The sequence below is a fragment of the Nomascus leucogenys genome, chromosome 9 (assembly GCF_006542625.1).
Source record: "Nomascus leucogenys isolate Asia chromosome 9, Asia_NLE_v1, whole genome shotgun sequence".
Taxonomy (NCBI): Eukaryota; Metazoa; Chordata; class Mammalia; order Primates; family Hylobatidae; genus Nomascus; species Nomascus leucogenys.
In genome coordinates this window covers 69982797-70002797 of record NC_044389.1, presented here as the reverse complement: position 1 = coordinate 70002797, position 20001 = coordinate 69982797, and the positions used below count along the sequence as shown (strand labels likewise).

At 36.3% G+C, this 20001-nt stretch overlaps 1 protein-coding gene and 1 pseudogene across 2 annotated transcripts in view; one reads left to right on the top strand and one right to left on the bottom strand.

The window, feature by feature from the left end:
• KLHL8 (kelch like family member 8) overlaps positions 1-19732 on the top strand; it is a 61020-nt gene extending 41288 nt beyond the window's left edge. Inside the window, exons 5-11 of one of the 2 annotated variants that reach the window (XM_030819104.1) lie at positions 533-676; positions 2276-2387; positions 8511-8679; positions 8887-9046; positions 14862-15063; positions 15306-15390; positions 19367-19732. In XM_030819104.1, the coding sequence (XP_030674964.1) occupies positions 533-676; positions 2276-2387; positions 8511-8679; positions 8887-9046; positions 14862-15063; positions 15306-15390; positions 19367-19411 (917 nt within the window). In that variant the 3' untranslated portion in view covers positions 19412-19732. Of the gene's footprint in view, positions 1-532; positions 677-2275; positions 2388-8510; positions 8680-8886; positions 9047-14861; positions 15064-15305; positions 18808-19366 lie in introns of those variants that run through there. The other variant, XM_003265866.3, reaches the window with a different exon arrangement.
• On the bottom strand, positions 11209-12060 carry LOC105738193 (annotated as a pseudogene).
• Positions 19733-20001: the final 269 nt, after the last annotated feature.

Below are 20001 nucleotides of genomic sequence, written 5' to 3'. Positions count from 1 at the left end.
GTGGCTTAGAAATGTATATAGGAAGGTGTTATGATATAGATGGAATCTAAAACAAAAGGATTAACTTTTCCTGTATGAGCAAAAAATATGTGAGAAATGGGCTAAGGATGGAACATGGAAAACATAAAAGGAAATAAATGACTGGAGACAAAAGGAGACTGATAGAAATCAAGGAAGTAAGATGTTTCCCAAAAAATGGGATGTTCAGCATATCAAATGTTGCAATTGTGTTCAGGGAGAAATTAACTTAGAGGCTGATTGGTTTTATTAGGACCTTAGGAAGAGTAATTTTAGAAGGGAGGTGAGAGTATAAGCCATATTGTAGTGGGACATTAGCAAGCAGAGATAGTTGATATATCCTATTCTTTGAGGGGACAAGAAGAAAATTTTATTAGATATCTAGTAACATAACATTGAATACTATCCAAATAACTTTTTTTTTGTCTTTTTGCTTTTACCCAAAGTTTTGGCTTTCTAATTTTTTTCAATTTGGCAGCTATGATTTATCTCTATTTTGTGGCTTTACCTTTAGGTGTGCTGTTTTGTGTAGGTGGTCGAGGTGGATCTGGTGACCCCTTTCGCAGTATTGAATGCTATTCTATCAACAAAAACAGTTGGTTCTTCGGACCAGAAATGAATAGTCGAAGGCGACATGTGGGTGTAATCTCTGTGGAAGGTGGGTCCACTCTTGTCTGAAATATCACATGATCACAATGCTGTTTTTAAAATATTTCAACTTTGAGAATTTATTTTTATATAAGAAAATGACTAAATTGTAAATTATTTTTAAATACAATGCTTGGTTACTGATAATTTACTTGCTTTGTGCCCACAGATGCTCAGTGTGCATAATGTGGAGATGAATATCAGAGAAAAGAGATATAAAGAGTTAAACTATTCTGAGTTACAGTTACCAAAAAACTTAACCAAGGAAAAATGTTTATTGAACTCAAATTATAATTACATATCAGCTTTTTTATGCCCATCTAACTAAAATTAATGATTATTACTACAATTAATTTTTTTTACTCATTCCTGAAAATGAATTAATTGTAGAACCATGGATAAATTGTCAGAAAACTCTAAAAGGTCACTTTTTTATTTAAAAGTATAAATGAATTTTTAACAATATAAAAACATTTTCATAAAAAATGAAAACCACTTGCAACACAAACACCCAGAAATAGTCACAGTTAACATTTTGGTGTACAATCTTGCCTGTCTTTCTCTGTGTGTTTTTGTTTGTTTTATTGAGGAAAAGAATTGATCATATTAACAGTTTTATGGAGATTGAGGTGGGAGGATCATTCGAGCCTGGGAATTCAAGACCAGCATGGGCAACATAGGGAGACCTTGTCTCTACAAAAAAATTTAAAAATTTAGCCAGACGTAGTGGTGCACGCCTGCGGTCTCAGCTACTTGGGAGGCTGAGGTGGAAGGATCACTTGAGCCTAGGAGTTTGAGGCTGCATTGAGCAGTCATAACACCACTGCACTCCAGCCTGGGTGACAGAGAAAGACCCTGTCTCAAAAAGAAAAACCAAACAACAAACCAGTTTTATATGTATGTGTGTGTGTGTGTGCGTGCATGCACAGTTTATATATATATAGTTTTTGTTTTTTTGTTTGAGATGAAGTTTTGCTCTTGTTGCCCAGGCTGGAAGGCAGTGGCTGGAAGGCAGTGGCGTGACCTCAGCTCACTATAACCTCTGCTTCCCAGGTTCAAGCAATTCTGCCTCAGCCTCCCAAGTAGCTAGGATTACAGGTGTCCACCACTACGCCCGGGTAATATTTTGTATTTTTAGTAGAGATAGGCTTTCACCATGTTGGTCTCGATCTCCTGACCTCAGGTGATCCACCTGCCTCAGCCTCCCAAAGTGCTGGGATTACAGGCATGATCCACCGTGCCCGGCCACCAGTTTTGTATTTTAAAATATAACCTATTAAGAGCATTTTTCCATTTTATTAAGCATTCTTTGAAGGCATGATTAGTGATTTCATCTACCAAGTAATAAAAAGTTGGGAAGCCTAAGGGGGGCGATAATATTAGAGCATTTACTAATAAATAACCTTATGTAGAAGAGCATGTTTAGTGCAAGCTTACATTGATTTTTCATTCAACTACTGAATGACATTGATCATAATGTTGAACAGAACAGGAATTATTGAAAATTAACTTATGGTGACATTTTAATTATATAATGTTTATATATGTAACATTAATGTTATGGATTTATTTATTTGGAGTCAAATGAAAATACTTCTCTATTTGACAGGTAAAGTGTATGCAGTAGGTGGACATGATGGAAATGAACATTTAGGTAGCATGGAGATGTTTGATCCTCTCACTAATAAATGGATGATGAAGGCATCAATGAACACAAAGAGGTAGATCAGCATGGCAAGTTATTTTGAACTGATGGTGGAAATGAAGTTTCTTAGAATTTAAAGGCCTTATTTTAAACTTTTTTTTCTACTTTAGAAACTTTAAATACCTTCTCAAACACATTTTGTTAGCGTGTCCAAGGTGATACTTTGTTACCACCTTGTATTTTTTTTAAGAATTAAAAATGCAGTCATGTTTTAGAGTACCATATGGTGGTCACAGTTTTCACTTATTCATGAGCATTGATTTTTTTAAACATTTTATTTTGAGATAATTTTCGTTTATTCAGAGAAGTTGCAAAAATATTAAAGTTTCTGTGTACCAGTGGTTCTCAACTGAAGATGATTTTGTCCCCTCTATGGTACACTTGGCAGTGTCTGGAGACATTTTTGGTTGTCACAGCTTGGGGATGGGAAAATTGCTGCTAGCATCTATGGGAAGAAGTCAGAGACGCTGCTAAAGATTCTATAATGCACAGCAAAGAATCTTCTAGCCCAAATGCCAGTGGCAAAGATAATGCCAAATGCTAGTGCTGAGATGGCAAAACCTTGCCACCTACCCTGCACCTGGCTTCCCATAATGTTAACATGTTACACAGCCATAGCAGTTACTGCAATTAGCATTGAACAGTACTATTAATTAATCTGTAGACTTTTTGGGTCAATTTTCCCACATATCCTTATGCTTCTTGTTGATTTTTCTTGTCTAATTGTATTGCCTAATAATCTAATACAGGTGAATAATGGCAGAGATAGTATGTGTTTTTGTCTTGTTCCTGATCTAGAAAAGTATCTAGTGTTTTACTATTAAATAAGATACTGACTTTAGGACTAAGGTATCTATATTTTTATCATGTTAAGAAAATAGTCCTCAATTTCTCTTTTCTTCATTGATTTTTATCCTGATGAACAGTAATATTTTAAGTTCTCACCTACATATTTATGTTCTCATTTACGTATTTATGTTCTAATATTTATATTCTCATCAACATAAACTGGAATATATGCTGATTAATGTATCAGTCTAAAGGGAAGATTTTTAGTAACATACTTAGTACTCTAACCTGTTTGACACTTTCATTAATGACTTGAATACCAACTTTTTAAATATCCTAAGGTGGAAAGATCACTAAGGCATGTGACCAAATAAGGATTCCAAAGACAGAGTAGACCACATATACTCTAGACAAAAACCTAAAAAATGTTAAAATTAGAGTTATAGGTTAAAACCTGCCTTAGGTATTTTAAAAACTCAGTCCCACGAGTACAACATAACATGGTGGGAAATCAGGTTTTTGATTGTTTCATATGGAGAAAAGTACCTGAACCATTATGGAACACAGCTCTTAAAAAAAAGGAAAGGAAAAAAGTGAATATAATACAGTTGCCTACATTAAAAGAAGTGAAGCCTTAGATTAAGGGAGTTTATAGTTGTATTGTTCTTGACACTGATCTCTCCGTATCTATAGATGTATTGTTGAAGTAGGATATATAACACCAGTTGGGGTATGGGAATAAAAGATTAGACTCTCTGTACATTTTTAAAAATTTATTTTGGGTGGATGTTTTATAATGAACATAACTTGTTAGTACAGTAGCGTGTTTATAATTTGAAAATAAGATATATAGAAGGTGCACAAAAATGGATTATTATAAATGTGAGAATGATAATCTGGAATGCATGTAAGAAAAAACTAGCAGGTTAGTAATACATCTGAAAATCATGTTATCTACAAAAATAGCTGAAGCGTTGTGATCTGGAGACAAGAAAACTTACAGGAGTTACTAGATATTTTAAGAGTGTATGTTGCTTTAGTAGGAAGGAATAAGTATTTGTTTATTTATGATTCAGTATAGTAGCAATGAAGCATACTGTAATTCCTCCCAGTGATTGGAATTGTATTGTCAGAAAGATCACATATATTTTGCACCAAATGGGAGATTAAATTTTATTGCCTATTATTTTTTTCAACTTTATTGTTCTGTAAATAGCATGAGGATTTCAAAGACTGAGCTTAATAATTTGTATAAAACTAGATACTAGAATAATTCTGCCTCTGTGTCAGAGTGAAAATATAATGCAAGAAGAGAGAAGAGGGCTAACTTAGTAAATATTGAAAATATTGCTGAAGAGTTTCTTTTAATAAAACTGCAGGTGGGCCGGGCATGGTGGCTCATGCCTGTAATCCCAGCACTTTGGGAGGCCGAGATGGGCGGATTACCTGAGGTCAGGAGTTTGAGACCAGCCTGGCCAACATGGCAAAACCCCGTCTCTACTAAAAATACAAAAATTAGCTGGGCGTGGTAGCGGGTGCCTGTAATCCCAGCTGCTAGGGAGGCTAAGGCATGAGAATTGCTTGAACCCAGGAGGTGGAGGTTGCAGTGAGCCGAGATTGTGCCATTGCACTCCAGTCTGGATGACAAGAGCAAAATTCTGTCTCAAAAAAAAAAAACTGCAGGTGATATATATATACACACATACATACACACATATGTATGATATATAATGATACATACCTTAATATATATAAATGTATCACCCACAGTTTAATTAAAAGAAACCAACCTGAACTAGTAAAACCGTACCTCAGACATTGTGGCTTATATGGTTGGCAAATTAGCACCATTCTGTAAAAATGACTTGTTATCAAAATGAGCAATTAAAAACTAAACCACACATGGGGATATGTTGCCTCTAATTTTCTATTTTTGATTAATAATATTTTCAACTGGTTTTTGCTTCATGTGTTAAAATATAAAAGATTAAAAAGAAATGTGAAGACATTTTAAGCTTTTTTTCCCCTCATGAGAAAGAATCCTAGAAAAAAAAAAAGCTAGTCTTAAACTGTTATCTCCCACTATCTACAAATGACATTTTAATACTTTAATAGGGAGTGATTTATACTATGTGATAACTGCATGGATTAAAATGGGAGATAAAATCCCAAAGTACTTTTTTAATCTTTATATCCCTGTTACTATGTTGGTTTTTAGCCAAAGATTTAATGAAACTTCTCTAGCAAAATAGCGGTTGAATTTCTTTAATCTTTTAAAATATGCCCCAAGCATTTACAATTTTTGTGAAAAATAATAGAGCTACAATTATTTTGTAATATTATTTGTTTATAACTTATATACCCCCAAATCATCTTTTTAGTATGTATTTCAATAAATTTTCACATGTGAAATATCTGGTTATCTTTATTTTTTTATTTCATCTTTCCACTGAAATGGACACTGATGTTTGTTCAAGCTATGAGTCTGTTGAAACCCATCATCCTGACAGCATGTCTAAAGATTCCCTTATTTATTCAAAAAAAAGTTTTAATTGCCCACCATAAGACATACCAAGTGGTAAAGATACCACTTTGTTTTTTGCTACCAGCAGTAAAAAACATAGCCAGTGTCTCTGCCTCTGTATAGCTTACATTGTAGAAGAGAAGATACAAATAATGACATAAGGGCAATAATATTAGCACGGGGTGAGTAAAGGGTGCTTGAGAAGTGGAGAACATCTTAATGAAGCCCCATTTATTACGATCTGAAGGAATTGCAGAATTTAGCCTGATTAAGTTATTATAGGTGGGGTAAGAGTGGTAAGTGGAGGGAGATGAAGAGCCTTCAAAAACCAGGCGATGAAAGAGAGCAAAGAGCATGAAAGAGGTCCAATGTAGTTGGGAGATTAAGGGGAAGAGTGTCTAGAAATGAGGCAGAAAGAGTAAGTAAAGGATGAAGTCCTTTCAAGTTTTCCAAGGATATTTTATCTGATGGGCTTTGAATTAAACATATATATTTAATATGCATATATAGTAAATATACATTTTATATTTTTATTTAAATAATAGGGGAGTTATAGGATCAGATTTCTCTTTTCAGAGAACTTCTGCATACAAAATGGAGAAGGGATTTGAGGATGATCAGAGTGAAAACAGTCTGACAGACCAAAAAGGGTTATTGTAATTCTTCATCCCTTGATGTAAAGAAATAATGGTGGCTTGGACTATACTGATAGAAATTGAGATAGAGAAAAAAGGACATATTTGAAAGATGGTTCAGAGGTGTATGGTCAAAAAGACTTTATGATAATTAGAAAGAACAATTAGGTAGAGGCAAAGATGATTCTTCGGTTTTTGCCTTAAGGAACTGGATGGATCGTGGTATGGTTTCTGAATTGGGAAAACAACATGGTGAATGGGATAAAATTTTTGTTTGTTTTGTGATGGGGGTGTATTAATTTTCTATGTCTGTGTAACAAATTGCCCCCAATTAGCAGCTTAAAATAGCACCCATTTATTAGCTCACAGTTCAAACGTCATGCAGGTTTTGCTAGGCTTTCTACTTAGGGTCCCACAAGGCCAGAATCAAGAGATTGGGCTAGGCTTTTATCTGGAGGCACTGGGGAAGAAGCCACTTCCAAGGCCATTTAGGTTATTGATAGAATTCAGTTCCTTGTGGCTATAGGACTGAGTTTCTCATTTTTATTGGATCTTGGCTACAAGTCACCGCCAGATCCTTCCCACGTGTTCCCCCCCACCTTCAAACAAGCAATGGCACACTGCATTCACCTGGTTTTTTGAATTTCTGACAATCATCTGGAGAAACCTCTCTGCTTTTGAAAGTTTGTTTGATTAGATTAGGCCCATCAAGGTCACCTCCCTTTTGCCATATAATGTAGCATAGTCGTGAGAGTAACACCAGGGAATGAAGGTCATGGGGGATGGGGAATATCTTAAAATTCTGCCTACCACAGCGAGGTGGGCAGTGAGTTTCATTTCAGATTACAGTTAAGGTTGAAGAGCCAGCAAGACAGATTTGAGGTAGAAATTGGGTATATGTCTGAAAATATATATTTGAATTAAAACAAATCTGTGGAAAGAATGGGATATGCTTAGGGAGAGAAAGTGTAGAGTGACCCTTAGGGAACTTTATAATTTAATGATGGAGTAAAGAAGGCACTGATAAAGGAAGCTGAAAAGCACTAGCCAGAGACGTAGGAGTGGACTAAAATGTGTGATGTTACGAAAACCAAGAGAGTTTTGAGGAGTAGGAAATAAGCCAATGATGTTGTCTGCTTTTGTTGTTTGAGGGGAGGGACAATTATTAGGCATACTTACTTTATTTCCCTGACCTAACATCCTTACATTCTAGAGAACACATGTACTTGTTCTCACACACCTGAACATTTTTATAAGCACAGTATTTGGTAAGTCATAGCTTTATACCCAAGAGAAAAGAGGTTGAGGAGCCTGAAAGTGAATGATAACATTATCCTTAAGAATTCTTTTGTTGGATACTCTATGGTAAATTTAGAGTTAGAATCTCAGTGAAGCAGCTGCTTTCTCCAATAATAATAAAAGCTAATACTTCATAGAACTAAATATGGGCCAGACATTGTTCTTAGTGCTTTACATGTATTAACTCATTAATATCAGCTATGTCTCAGATGAGACACAAGACAGTAGAGGTTTATAAATTATCCAAGCCAGTGACAAAATAATAGTTTGATAATAGTTCAACTTTTGATTGGTGCAGTGTGTTTTTTAAGAAATTGAGTTTTTTTTTCTGATCACTGTTAATTCAGCTTTTAACATGGGCTAAGTCTCTTACTTTTAGAGAGAAGTAAATACGCTTCAGAAATAAAGCAACGTGACATAAAACTTGTAATATAAAATTTAATACTCTTTTGTGTGGTATAATGAAACCCTGCAACAAAATGAGCTCTGTAATTGCATGGATTTGTAAGTGAGATTGGCTTCTGACCTCTGCTGCAAAACTTCTCTGTCAACTCATTAACCTCTCAATTATGCCGCTGTGTGTGCACTAATTGAATATTTTGGACTCTTTTATATTATTTTGTTGGGTTATATTTTATTGTTTTGAGTTTAAAGTAGCCTGTGTAGGCTATGCACTGTACAACTTTAGGGGGCAGTATTCACATAGAGTTGCACAGTTAGGCAATTCTGTAGCCATCTAGTCAAAAGCTTTGATAGATCTAAAAATAATGGAAACAAACTATACTGTTTGAAGGTTAACATGATAAATGATTTGCGTTAGCACAATTTTTTATATGACTTTTTTTCCTGGAAACAAACCCATTTGCTAAAGTATGTTTTATTGTCTTTGCAGGCGAGGAATTGCCTTGGCTTCCTTAGGAGGCCCAATTTATGCAATTGGAGGGTTAGATGACAATACTTGCTTCAATGATGTGGAGAGATATGACATAGAATCTGATCAGTGGAGTACAGTGGCGCCAATGAATACTCCCCGTGGAGGAGTTGGCTCTGTTGCTTTAGTAGTAAGTTATATGGCAACTTGCCATTAAATTACATTGCATTACATTCATAACCAAAATAAGGAAAGGTCCAATATATCATCACCAGTATGAAGATATTATATATCATATTATTTCCTGAAATACTGCCTTTACATTCTAATTTACCATTAGAACAATATATAAGTAAATTCAAAATCTAATGTGTTTTGTTTGACTCTCTTCATTTAGAACCATGTTTATGCAGTAGGTGGCAATGATGGAATGGCTTCTTTATCTAGCGTGGAGAGATATGATCCACATCTGGATAAGTGGATAGAAGTTAAAGAAATGGGTCAACGAAGAGCAGGCAATGGAGTTAGCAAGCTTCATGGTTGCTTATACGTAGTTGGTGAGTAAATGGGTATTTCTCTAATATATCAGTATATACAATGACAAGTGTCATATAACCGAGTAACAAAAATTAAGTAGAATCAGTCCTGAAATGTGCTTTTGAATTCTTTCTTACAAAATTTTGTTTATAATTAACAGAGAAGAATGGTACATGTTCAGTCTGATGCTTTTGAATTCTTTGCTTTTTTTTTTTTTTTTTTAGAGGGAGACAGTGTCTTTCTGTTGCCCAGGCTGAAGTGCGGTGCACAATCGTAGCTCACTGCAGCCTTGAACTCCTGGGCTCACATGATCCTCCTGCCTCAGCCTCTCAAATAGCTAGGACTAGAGGCCCATGCTATCACACCCAGCCAGTTTTTTTCTGTTTTTTGTAGAGATGGGTCCTTGCTGTGTTGCCCGGGCTGGTCATGAACAACTGGCCTTAAGTGATCCTCCTGCCTTGCCCTCCCAGAGTTGGGATTACAGGCATGGGCCACCATGCCTAGCTGAATCGTTAAGGTCACATTCATAATTTTTGTTTAAATCTTCATCTTTCACGTTTAAAACATGTACGACCTTATTTTTCTAAGAGTAACAAATTTATTTAAAGAAGGGGATTACATTTAAATAAGGTATATGTTTTTAAATGGAAGGACACAGATTGAATGTGCTTTGCTACAATAAATTTTAAAAGGTCTAAGATTTGTTTTTCTCAACCTCATTTCAAGGGAAATTATGTTGAATACTTCAAGTAAGCCAGTAGGTATTTATTTATTTTTGAGATGGAGTTTTGCTCTGTCACCTAGGCTGGAGTGCAGTGGTATGATCTCAGCTCACTGCAACCTCTGCCTCCCATGTTCAAGCAATTCTCCTGCCTCAGCCTTCTGAGTAGCTGGGAGTACAGTTGTGTGCCACCGTGCCCAGCTAATTTTTGTATTTTTAGTAACGACAGGGTTTCATCGTGTTTGCCAGGCTGATCTTGAACTCCTGACCTCAAGTGATCTTCTTGCCTTGGCCTCCCAAAGTGCTGCGATTACAGGCATGAGCCACCACACCTGGCCTAGGTATTTCATATAAATAAAGGTCATGTCAATGTTTATATTGCTTTTTTTTTTTTTTACTTTAACAATCTTTTATTACCAAACCCCACGCAGGGTTAACGCTTTAACCCACCTAACAGCAAAAAAAAAATGGCATTGCTAACAAGATCAAGGATGAAGGTACAGACTCCAATAAAGATTGTTTCTTAAAAAAGGATATATATATATATCTTTTAAAAAACTAAAAATCTCCAATGTTGCAGAAAAAAATATTATAAGGTGATTTCACTCCATAAAAAACAGCATGTAGCAGTTTGTGCTATCTTAAAAACCCCAACTCAGGATAACCCTAGGAGAAAATCACCTCCCCCCATTAAAGAAGAATTCTCTTTTGTATTCTTTCTTGTCTAAATTTCACTGCTTATTCCACGAAATGCCCAAAGAGTAACAAGGCTCAGTTCACATCCCTCAGCCCTTGTCTGTCTGTTAAGGCCAACACCAAGGGCTGTTCCTTAGGAGTCTTCACCTTTACTACAATCAGAAAATTGAGCCCTAATTTCACGGCCAGATTTCTAGAAACCTGCAAAACCCTCATAGTTCCCTCAAGGAAGGACCTGAAGGCCCCTTGAAAGATCAAGGGAGCATAAGTGTACTTGGCAGAGACTGGAATGCCTGCTGGGCTGGGAAAAGGGGGCCTTTCTATGCAAAAACACCCCCTAAAACACCTTGTAGTTGAAAGTCTAACTAGGCGAAACCAAGTAACAGCAGGCACCAAACTATGGTTCTACCTGAAAGGTATACATCTTCCCCCTTTAACCATAAAGGTAAGGGGGGCGGGGGTGTAGGGTAAAGAGAGCCAAGTGAGCATTTGACCTCATCTGTCTTCTGAGAAGTTAGCATATTTTAGGCTGAAGCCACGTTGTAGAGACATTTGGCCAAAGGATAGTCTTTGCTATGTGTGGCTATATAAAGGTGCCATTTCTGGGCAACCTGGTTCATGGCTGCTTTATGGAAGCTTTACCCCTTATGCAGAGTATTTAAGAATTAATAGGAAAATTTTCACTTTGATTTTGTAAGTGACAAATACTTTAACAACAACTTCCCAATAACCACCAACGGAGACAGACTACTCCTCAGCTCAGGATCATAGCTCCTTCCAGTCAGTGGGCTTCTTGCTAGACTTCTGCAGGAGCTTATTGGTCTTAGAAAATTGTCTACATCCAAAGAACCCTCTGTACACGGGGAGGAATGAGCCATCTGCAGCACATGGTGCTGCTTCCTGTGCATGGCACTGCCCTTCTTCTTAGCATAACAGCCCCAGAGCAGAAAGACAAGGCCATTCGAGTTCTGATTTAGCCAGGACACAACCGCATTGGTAAATTGCTCCCAGCCTCCTCTTTCCTTATGAAAATTGGCTTGATGGGGCAGAACAGTGAGGACAGGCTGGAGTAGGAGAACACCTTATTTGGCCCACCCAGATAAATCTCCATGACCAGGATGAATAAAACCATTCATATCTGTAGATGGCTCTTTATAAATGTTTTCCAAACCAGGCAGAGGTGGAACAGGTCTTTGAACACTAAAGCAGCCCATGAACTTGATTCGGTCTCTGATATGGGTCCTGTCCTGGGATGACAACCTTCACATCTCCTATGTCACACATCTGGGTCCAGGTGAATGAAGACTTAATGTGGGGGTGGATAAACAGTGTAATGTTTCCTTTCTTCTGCAACAAATCCTTGCACCTTGATAAAATACGTTTCCCGAACTCCATTGAGGTGCTTCTTCCAACTCTCTCCAAAGCCCATGGACACATTACAGGCCATGAGTCTTGAGTAGGGCCGCAGCCTCGTTGCTCTGGATACTGACCAACTGCCCAGTAGCAAGAAGGGCAGTGTCTTGGGCTTGTCTTGTCTGGCCAGGGCCTTCTTGGCAGGAGCGGCCCCCGCATCCTCACCCTCCTCAGCCATGGCTGCCCTGCTGGTCCCCAGGTCATCCGGCTCAGGGCTGCAGGCACGTTGCTTCCTGGTGGGGCTGCGGGAATGAATGCGCACCACCTGGGGACTGCAAGCCTTGCCCTGGCTGTAGTGTTCAGTAATTGGTCTATATTGCTTTTTGACTTACTGAATTGCAGAGTTGGGAGGAACATTAGATCAGTGCTTTCTCAGACCGTAATGTGCATATGAATAATCTGGAGATCTTGTTATGTTGCAAAGGAGGAGCCTAGTTTCTGTGTTTCAAACAGTTCTCAAGTTATAGTGATGCAGTTTCAGGTTCACACAACACACTTCCAGTAGCAAGGCTTTAAATGATTATGAAACGGGAATAATGCCTATCTTTCAGAGTCATTTTAAGAATAAGAGATAATACATGTTAAGCATCTCAAAGTGTTTCTGGCACTTTGTAATTCCCCAATACATGATTAGCTATATTGTGATTAGTAATACCTTCCTTTATAGAGGAAGAAATGAATTCAGAGAGGTTGTCTACTAGCAAAGATCACATTTGCTTATATATGTTGATGTAAATTGTTCATGTTACTTAACATATTTCTTATAGATATTTATATGCTAACAATACAGCATTCTCTTATAAGTAGCAGAAGTAATGCTGAATCTTTCAGTGCTCATGTGTATTAAAGAAGAAGGGAAATAACATAATTTACCTCTACATCTTGCCTGATTATCACAACAGCTCTGTAATGTAGTCAAGAGACTCAGAGACAATGAATAATTTACTCATGTTCACTTGCATAAATAAGTGGCAAAGTTGGAATTTGAACTTGGGTCTGTGAATCCAAAGTTCTTATGTTACATCATTGCTACCTCTCACAGCTCCCTGTCTACCACAGGCATTGACATGTGTTATATGTCGACAGGAATAACATTGTTGCTGTTACTTTTTAAATCTTTTGAACCCTTATAATTAGAATAGACATGGTAAAAATAAGAATGATTCAGGTTGAACATTAAAAAAATCTTCTTGGTCATTCAGGTTCTACTTAAAACAGGTACAACTGATTTGAATAAGAAAAAATTGAAGGTGTGGGCATGTCTAACATCCTAATTGCATTTTGCTTTTTCTATCCCTGGTTTAAATTCTTTATTATAATACATTTTTATGCATTATCTGGGGAAATGATAGGGAACTAGTGAAAAAGAAGACTATGGAAAATATAACTATTGAAAACTTGGCCAGGTGCAGGGATTACCCCTGTAATCCCAGCACTTTGGGAGGCTGAGGCATGAGGATCACTTGAGGCCAGGAGTTCAAAACCAGACTGGGCAACATAGTGAGACCTCATCTCTATTTAAAAAAAATTTTAAAAATTAGCCAGGAGTGGTGGCATATGCCTATAGTTCCAGCTACTTGGGATGCTGAGGTGGGAGGATCGCTTGAGCCCAGGAGGTTGAGAGTGCTGTGAGCTGTGATTGTGTTACTGCACTTCGGTCTGGGCAACAGAGTGAGACCCTGTCTCAAAACAAAACAAAACAAAAATTTAAAAAAACCCTTAATCTTCTACATTAGCATGAGCAATAATTAAAACCAAACCCTTTATTATAATGAAAAAATGTTTTATATAATGGTTGTAATGGTAATGACACTATACATTTGTCAGAATTCATGGAAAGAATGCAGATAAAATTGGTGAATTTCATTTTAATTGATTTAATAAAATTAAACCCATTAGAGAGGTTGACTTGAATTTTTTTTTCTGACCTTGTTTTCTGTTTTTTTTTTTTGTGACAGAGTCTTGCTCTGTTGCCCAGGCTGGAGTGCAGTGGTGCGATCTCGGCTCACTGCAAGCGTCCGGGTTCACGCCATTCTCCTGCCTCAGCCTCCTGAGTAGCTGGGACTACAGGTGCCCGCCACCATGCCCAGCTAATTTTTTTGTATTTTTAGTAGAGACGGGGTTTAACTGTGTTAGCCAGGATGGTCTCGATCTCCTGACCTTGTGATCGGCCTGCCTTGGCCTCCCAAAGTGCTGGGATTACAGGCATGAGCCACCACTCCCGGCCTCTGACCATGTTTTTAAATAGATTGATCATAATATCAACACTTTCTATTCTCAGTAAATTAGGCTGTCACCAAAGAAAGCTATTATATTCATTTAGACTTGGAGCCTGAAAAGAGACACACTTGTTTTTAAAGGAAGGAGCACTGTTGAAATAACAGTCTCTATAACCTCAGGAACAGATTAAGTACATTGCTAGAATGAGCTATAGAAAGGACTGCTATCTTCTAGAATATGTAGCAGGAAAATGTTGTTTTGACAAAAATTGATGAGAATTCAATCATAGTCCACCATCTCTGTAATTATGATGGCGATTATAGTATTAAGGGAAACAATTGGAAAACTTTAACTTTTATCTGGATGAATCATGATTCAGTTTATTCCTTCTTACTGTTTAATATATACTACACAGAGAAGGAGTCTTAGTACTGTCTTGCTTGTCTCTAGACGGCTAAGGACAAATTTATGAATGTTTGTGTTTTTTTTTTCTTTTTCTCTAAATTATCTGCTTAGATACAGGGACTCCAGTTTTTTCCTACTTACAAGATCTTTAATCCTAGTATTGAGGAAAATGTCACTTACCTAACGTTGAATTGTAGACAATGTCTAATGGTAGTTGGTGGTGGTGGTAGACAGGTATTGGGATGAATTTTTTTAAAAAATTTTCTCTAAACCATTCCTAAATGATTTTAAAGGATTGGGTTGTAAAAGCCATTGAATTGAAATTTAGTAGTTAATTTCTAAGAAATGTAATGCTGTTTTTAAAATATTTCTTTACATAGGTGGTTTTGATGATAATTCTCCTCTGAGTTCGGTTGAGCGGTATGACCCCCGAAGCAACAAGTGGGATTATGTGGCAGCACTTACTACTCCCAGAGGTGGAGTGGGAATCGCAACGGTGATGGGCAAAATCTTTGCAGTTGGTGGTCATAATGGCAATGCATACTTAAATACAGTGGAAGCGTTTGATCCGGTGCTGAATAGGTAATTTACATGTTGTCTCTGTGCTTTATATTATCTTCTGGTATAATAGTAGATTACTTCAGAGTGTTAAAATGTTCTAGTCGTAGTTAATACTAAGCTTTGGGATATCTTATCTCCCACTGGAAGCTTGCTGTCCTACAAAACCAGTCCCACATAGGGAATTTTTGTCTTTGGTTAGTATTTTGAGTAAAGTAAATTATGCTTTGTTTTAAGGTAACATTTTTTCTTCTCTGTCTTTTCAGGTGGGAGCTTGTTGGATCTGTGTCTCACTGCAGAGCTGGAGCAGGAGTAGCTGTGTGTTCCTGTTTAACTAGCCAAATTCGAGATGTAGGTCATGGATCCAATAATGTGGTTGACTGTATGTGATTTGAGTTGCAGCCACCAACAATTTAGTCATATCTGATAGGTACAAAAGAAAACCAAGATTTTGATATGACCACCTTTCAACACTTTTTACTACAACTAGAGTCTTATTTAAATGTTAACTGTTGTATTGTGACTAAGTACAACTTTTGGAACGATACCTGAAGAATTATTAGTAATAGAGTTAAATTTGATACTTCCTGCTTTTGCAAATAATGGAGTAGGGAAGGAAGATAGTCGAACTTAAAACCATACCCACCCTGAAAAATGCTTAAAGTAGTGCCAAAAATCTTGAAATCTCTCTGTTTCTCTCTTTTTATTTAGATGAATCAAAATGTAATTTGTTGAGTTTTGCCTTTTCTTTTGCCTAAAGATGTTAACGTCAGGCAGTGGATTTTTCCTAGAGGAGAGATTAGTACCTATTCATTAACACAAGGATACATAAGAGACTTGCCCCTTTTGAAGATCATTTCTACTTGGTGCTGATGAATTTATGCCTAGCTTTTTTTTCTAGGTGGTGATTTTTCAATTTCTTTTATATTTACGGAAGTAGAAAAAATGTTCTGTCTTTTTGAGTGCCACTTAGCTGCATTTTCAGAAGCTAGTAGGCTATAAGAAGCCTTTAATTTCAGTTTGAATTGCTAGGACACCAAAAGACCTAGCTGGGCTAACTCCATCCAAATGATTTTACAGTTTTTTCATCTTTTGCAAAAAGTATTTGTTACATAATCAAAAGGTGAACCAGAGGAAATATTGAACAAGGTTTTAGATCTGATGTTATTCTGATGCCCAGTTGAGAGACCTTGACAAAGAATGATGCAGATTACATGACTCTAATGTGGGCAGTCTGAAAATATCTTTAACTGTCTTCTTTGATCATTTGATTTTGGATCCAAGATTTATCATCTCTCTATTTTGCTATTTGCCACCATCCTGGTTTTTCTGACTGTACAGAATCTGCATTTATTTATTATCAGAAATGAATGCATTTTTACAAAAACCCATTTGTAGACTGTAGTTTATTGATTAGTTCAAGCCCATCATGAACCAATTAAACATGTTGGTAAAAACAGAGATTGAAATTACTGTTTTTATCATATTTAAATCCCTCTGGTGTATTTATTGAAATTTAATTAAAAATATTTCTACATATTGATTTGAAGCCAGGATATTGATGGACCTAGAGATTTAACAGCTCTTCAAAGTTTTAACTAGCATTATAAAATGGCCTATTCATTATATGTATATTTTTTTATAAATATTTATCAAGAACATGAAAATATTTTATTTTGTATTTGCAGTGCAGTTTGGCACCTCTCTTCCAGGCCTTCCTAAGTTTTTGTTAGTTGTATCTTCGAATTTATTGTAGTTCACCGCTGGCGAGTTATCTGGTTCATAAGGAAGCTGGGGCAGTGAAAAACACTTCCTTGATCCATCCAGCCCTAAAGTTCATTGACTAATAGCTCATGCATCTTATTAAATGTGATTCTGGACTTGTACAGTAGTGTGGAAAGCCACATCACAAAAGCCAGTGCCTATTGAGTATATCAAACCAAAAAAAGAAAAAAAAAAGTTTTAAGAGGGGTCAGGCTGGCAGATAAAAGTCTGTTATGAAGCAGATTTAATCCAGTTAGCTATTTTTTTCTACTGTCACCTATGGGCAAGTTCATAAGTCATTGCTGGATCTGAACCAGTGTTCTCTTGTGTAAGTACAACCATATTTCCGTCAGTCCAGAGGCAGTTAACCCTGCAGCACTTACTAGACTGGTGACAACTGGCTGGATGTGGAGAATAAGTGTCAAAACCTGGCTTCAATGTCTATTTCTCATGTCTAATGGAGTTCTTATATTACAGTGCTTGTTTAGCTATGGTGACTAATATGTTGGTTATATTTATTTTCAGGGAGAGGATCTTGTTATTGTTTACTGAGATTATTTAAAATGTTTTTTCTTTGACGTATTTCTGTCTTTCTTATATGTAAGGAGTTATAAGGGTTATTATATTTTCATTTCTGGTTTTTACTATACAATGGTTATCTAACATACTAAGTTGGTACCCTACCTACCTGTAAAATATGGAATACTCAGAAGTAAAGTGTATGGGCAATCAGAACTATAGCCTTGAAGGACCTGACGGCAGTATGAAAAGATAAATAGGCCAGGCATGGTGGCTCACGCCTGTGATCCCAGCACTTTGGGAGGCCGAGGTGGGTGGACCACCTGAGATCAGGTGTTCGAGACCAGCCTGACCAACATGGTGAAACCCTGTCTCTACTAAAAATACAAAAATTAGCCAGGCGTGGTGGCGCATACCTGTAATTCCAGCTACTCAGAAGGCTGAGGCAGGAGAATTGCTTGAACCCAGGAGGTGGAGGTTGCAATGAGCCGAGGTTGCGCCATCGCACTCCAGCGGGGAAACGAGTAAAACTCCATCTCCAAAAAAAGATAAAAAAGCAGAATCAATATGTGCACAGTTCTCTTTATCAGGCAAAAACACATTTATTGAGACATGAAATGAGAATCAGTCTGAAGGAATCATGCAGCTGAAAGATGATTATATTTATAGAAATGAAGAGATGAAATATTCAAAGAAGATGGCTACTTTATTGTGAGACTTACCACTTTAACCTCATGTGTTAACAGCACCTACCAAAAAATGATATAAAATAGAGCTAAAATACTGAAATTGTAAATGGACAAAAGAAATCATGAAAATTTGTTTATTATTTCTTCAATAAATATTTCTAGGTGCTTTGTGATTCTTTCATTTAGTCATTAAAGCCATTGCTTTACTATATTGCATTGCCACTTTAAAAACAAGTTACTTGACATTGTTTTTGACAGATTTCACTATATTCTTATGTAATTAATTGATTATTTCTAAAATGTTTGAATAAACTTTGTACTCCTTCTAAGGAGTATTTTATTCATTCTTTTAATTCCCAAATGAACTTTGAACTTACAGTGCTGTTGAATGCCTTGGTAAGGACTTCTTGAAATTGCATAAACTATTCTTGTAAATGGTAAACTTGAGAATTTTCTTTGCTTCTTTTTTCTCTATGTCTTAAAGAATGCCTTTAGAATCTAATTCATGTTGTATCAGTTAAGAATGTTTCTGTGGTTTCTCGTATCAGATGTGTAAAGAAATTATTAAGGGATGCTGTTGGCTATGTCTCTTTCCCCTTCATGTAAAATTCCAAGTGTCAGTAAAACTTCTCTATAATATTTTCTTAAAACCATTTATAAATCTGCGTTATAATACTCCAGCAAATCAGTGTAATAAGTAGTCATATATATCACCAAGTATTGATATCAAAAAGTTGGGGTCACATCAGTGCTATTTATTTAATTAAAATATATTGCATATTTCTATTAGCACAAACTTCTTTAAATAAGGTCTGTGTAACTGCTTGTCATCATTATTTGATTGCTGTTATGGGATCCTGTCAAAACTGTGTAATTGTTTATTCTCCATTCCTCAAATACAAAATTGAGTAGGTTGGCTATATTTCTCTCCTTATATGAAGGATCTTTATGTTTAACTGAAAATTTTAGAAAGCTTTTCGTTTTCCCTTACAAAAATTAAAGGTTGAAGGTAACTGATGTAAGTAGTTTCACTGATCTTAAGCAGTTGTCTCTTCAGTAATTGCAGACTTGTACTATATAGAAATGAGACTATGCATTAGGATGACTGTTGTCCTTCCAAGTAGAAACCTTGCAAAGTTGTAGCTTCTACAAAGTTGTAGCTTTTTAAAAAAAAAATTAAGGTTGCCATTGCTTAAACTTCTTTTGAAACTCATCTTTGAAAATTGCCTGAACAGATCATTTGTAAGTCACTCAAAAGAATTAGTCTCATCATAGTCATATGTTAATTTTGACCAAAATCTTAACTTGATTATTCATCAAACATGATTGAAAATATTTCATGTCTGTTTTCATAGGTAAAATCTACTTTCAAAGAATTAAGGTTTTTCATCTACTGGTAAAAATGTTTTCAACACTAAACAGTCTGAATGAAATATTTCTAAAATCCTGAGCAATGGCAAGGTCAGTGAAAGAAGTGTATAGTCTCTTTGAGGGGCAACCTTATTTGAATACAGAAATTCTGGTGCGGTTTTTGTTGTTTTTAACAAGTCACTCTTCCATTATCTTAGTGGTTTGAGGCTAAGTTCAGTAGAATATAAGGGGTTTCTTAGATATGAGTAATAGTCATGGGGAGTATTAGCTATCATTTAAAAAAATGTATCGCCTGTACCAGTCACTTAATAACATTTCTCATCTTTACAGTAATTCGATACTTTACCGTTAAAAAAAATAGGTTCAAAGACATTAAATAACTAGTCTAAGATCACAACTAAGTTAGTGATTGACTAATATTCTTTGTGACTAAAAAACTCAACTGCTCCACCTATATCAGTTATACATACTGCTGCATCCACTAGGTAATACAGTATACATACATTAAGAAAAGATAATTTCCTTTTTTTGTAGTCTTGTCTTAGCAGTATGAAAGTATTTCTGGTCACTGTATTTCTCTTTTGTTGTTGTTGTTGTTGTTTGAGACGGAGTCTCACTC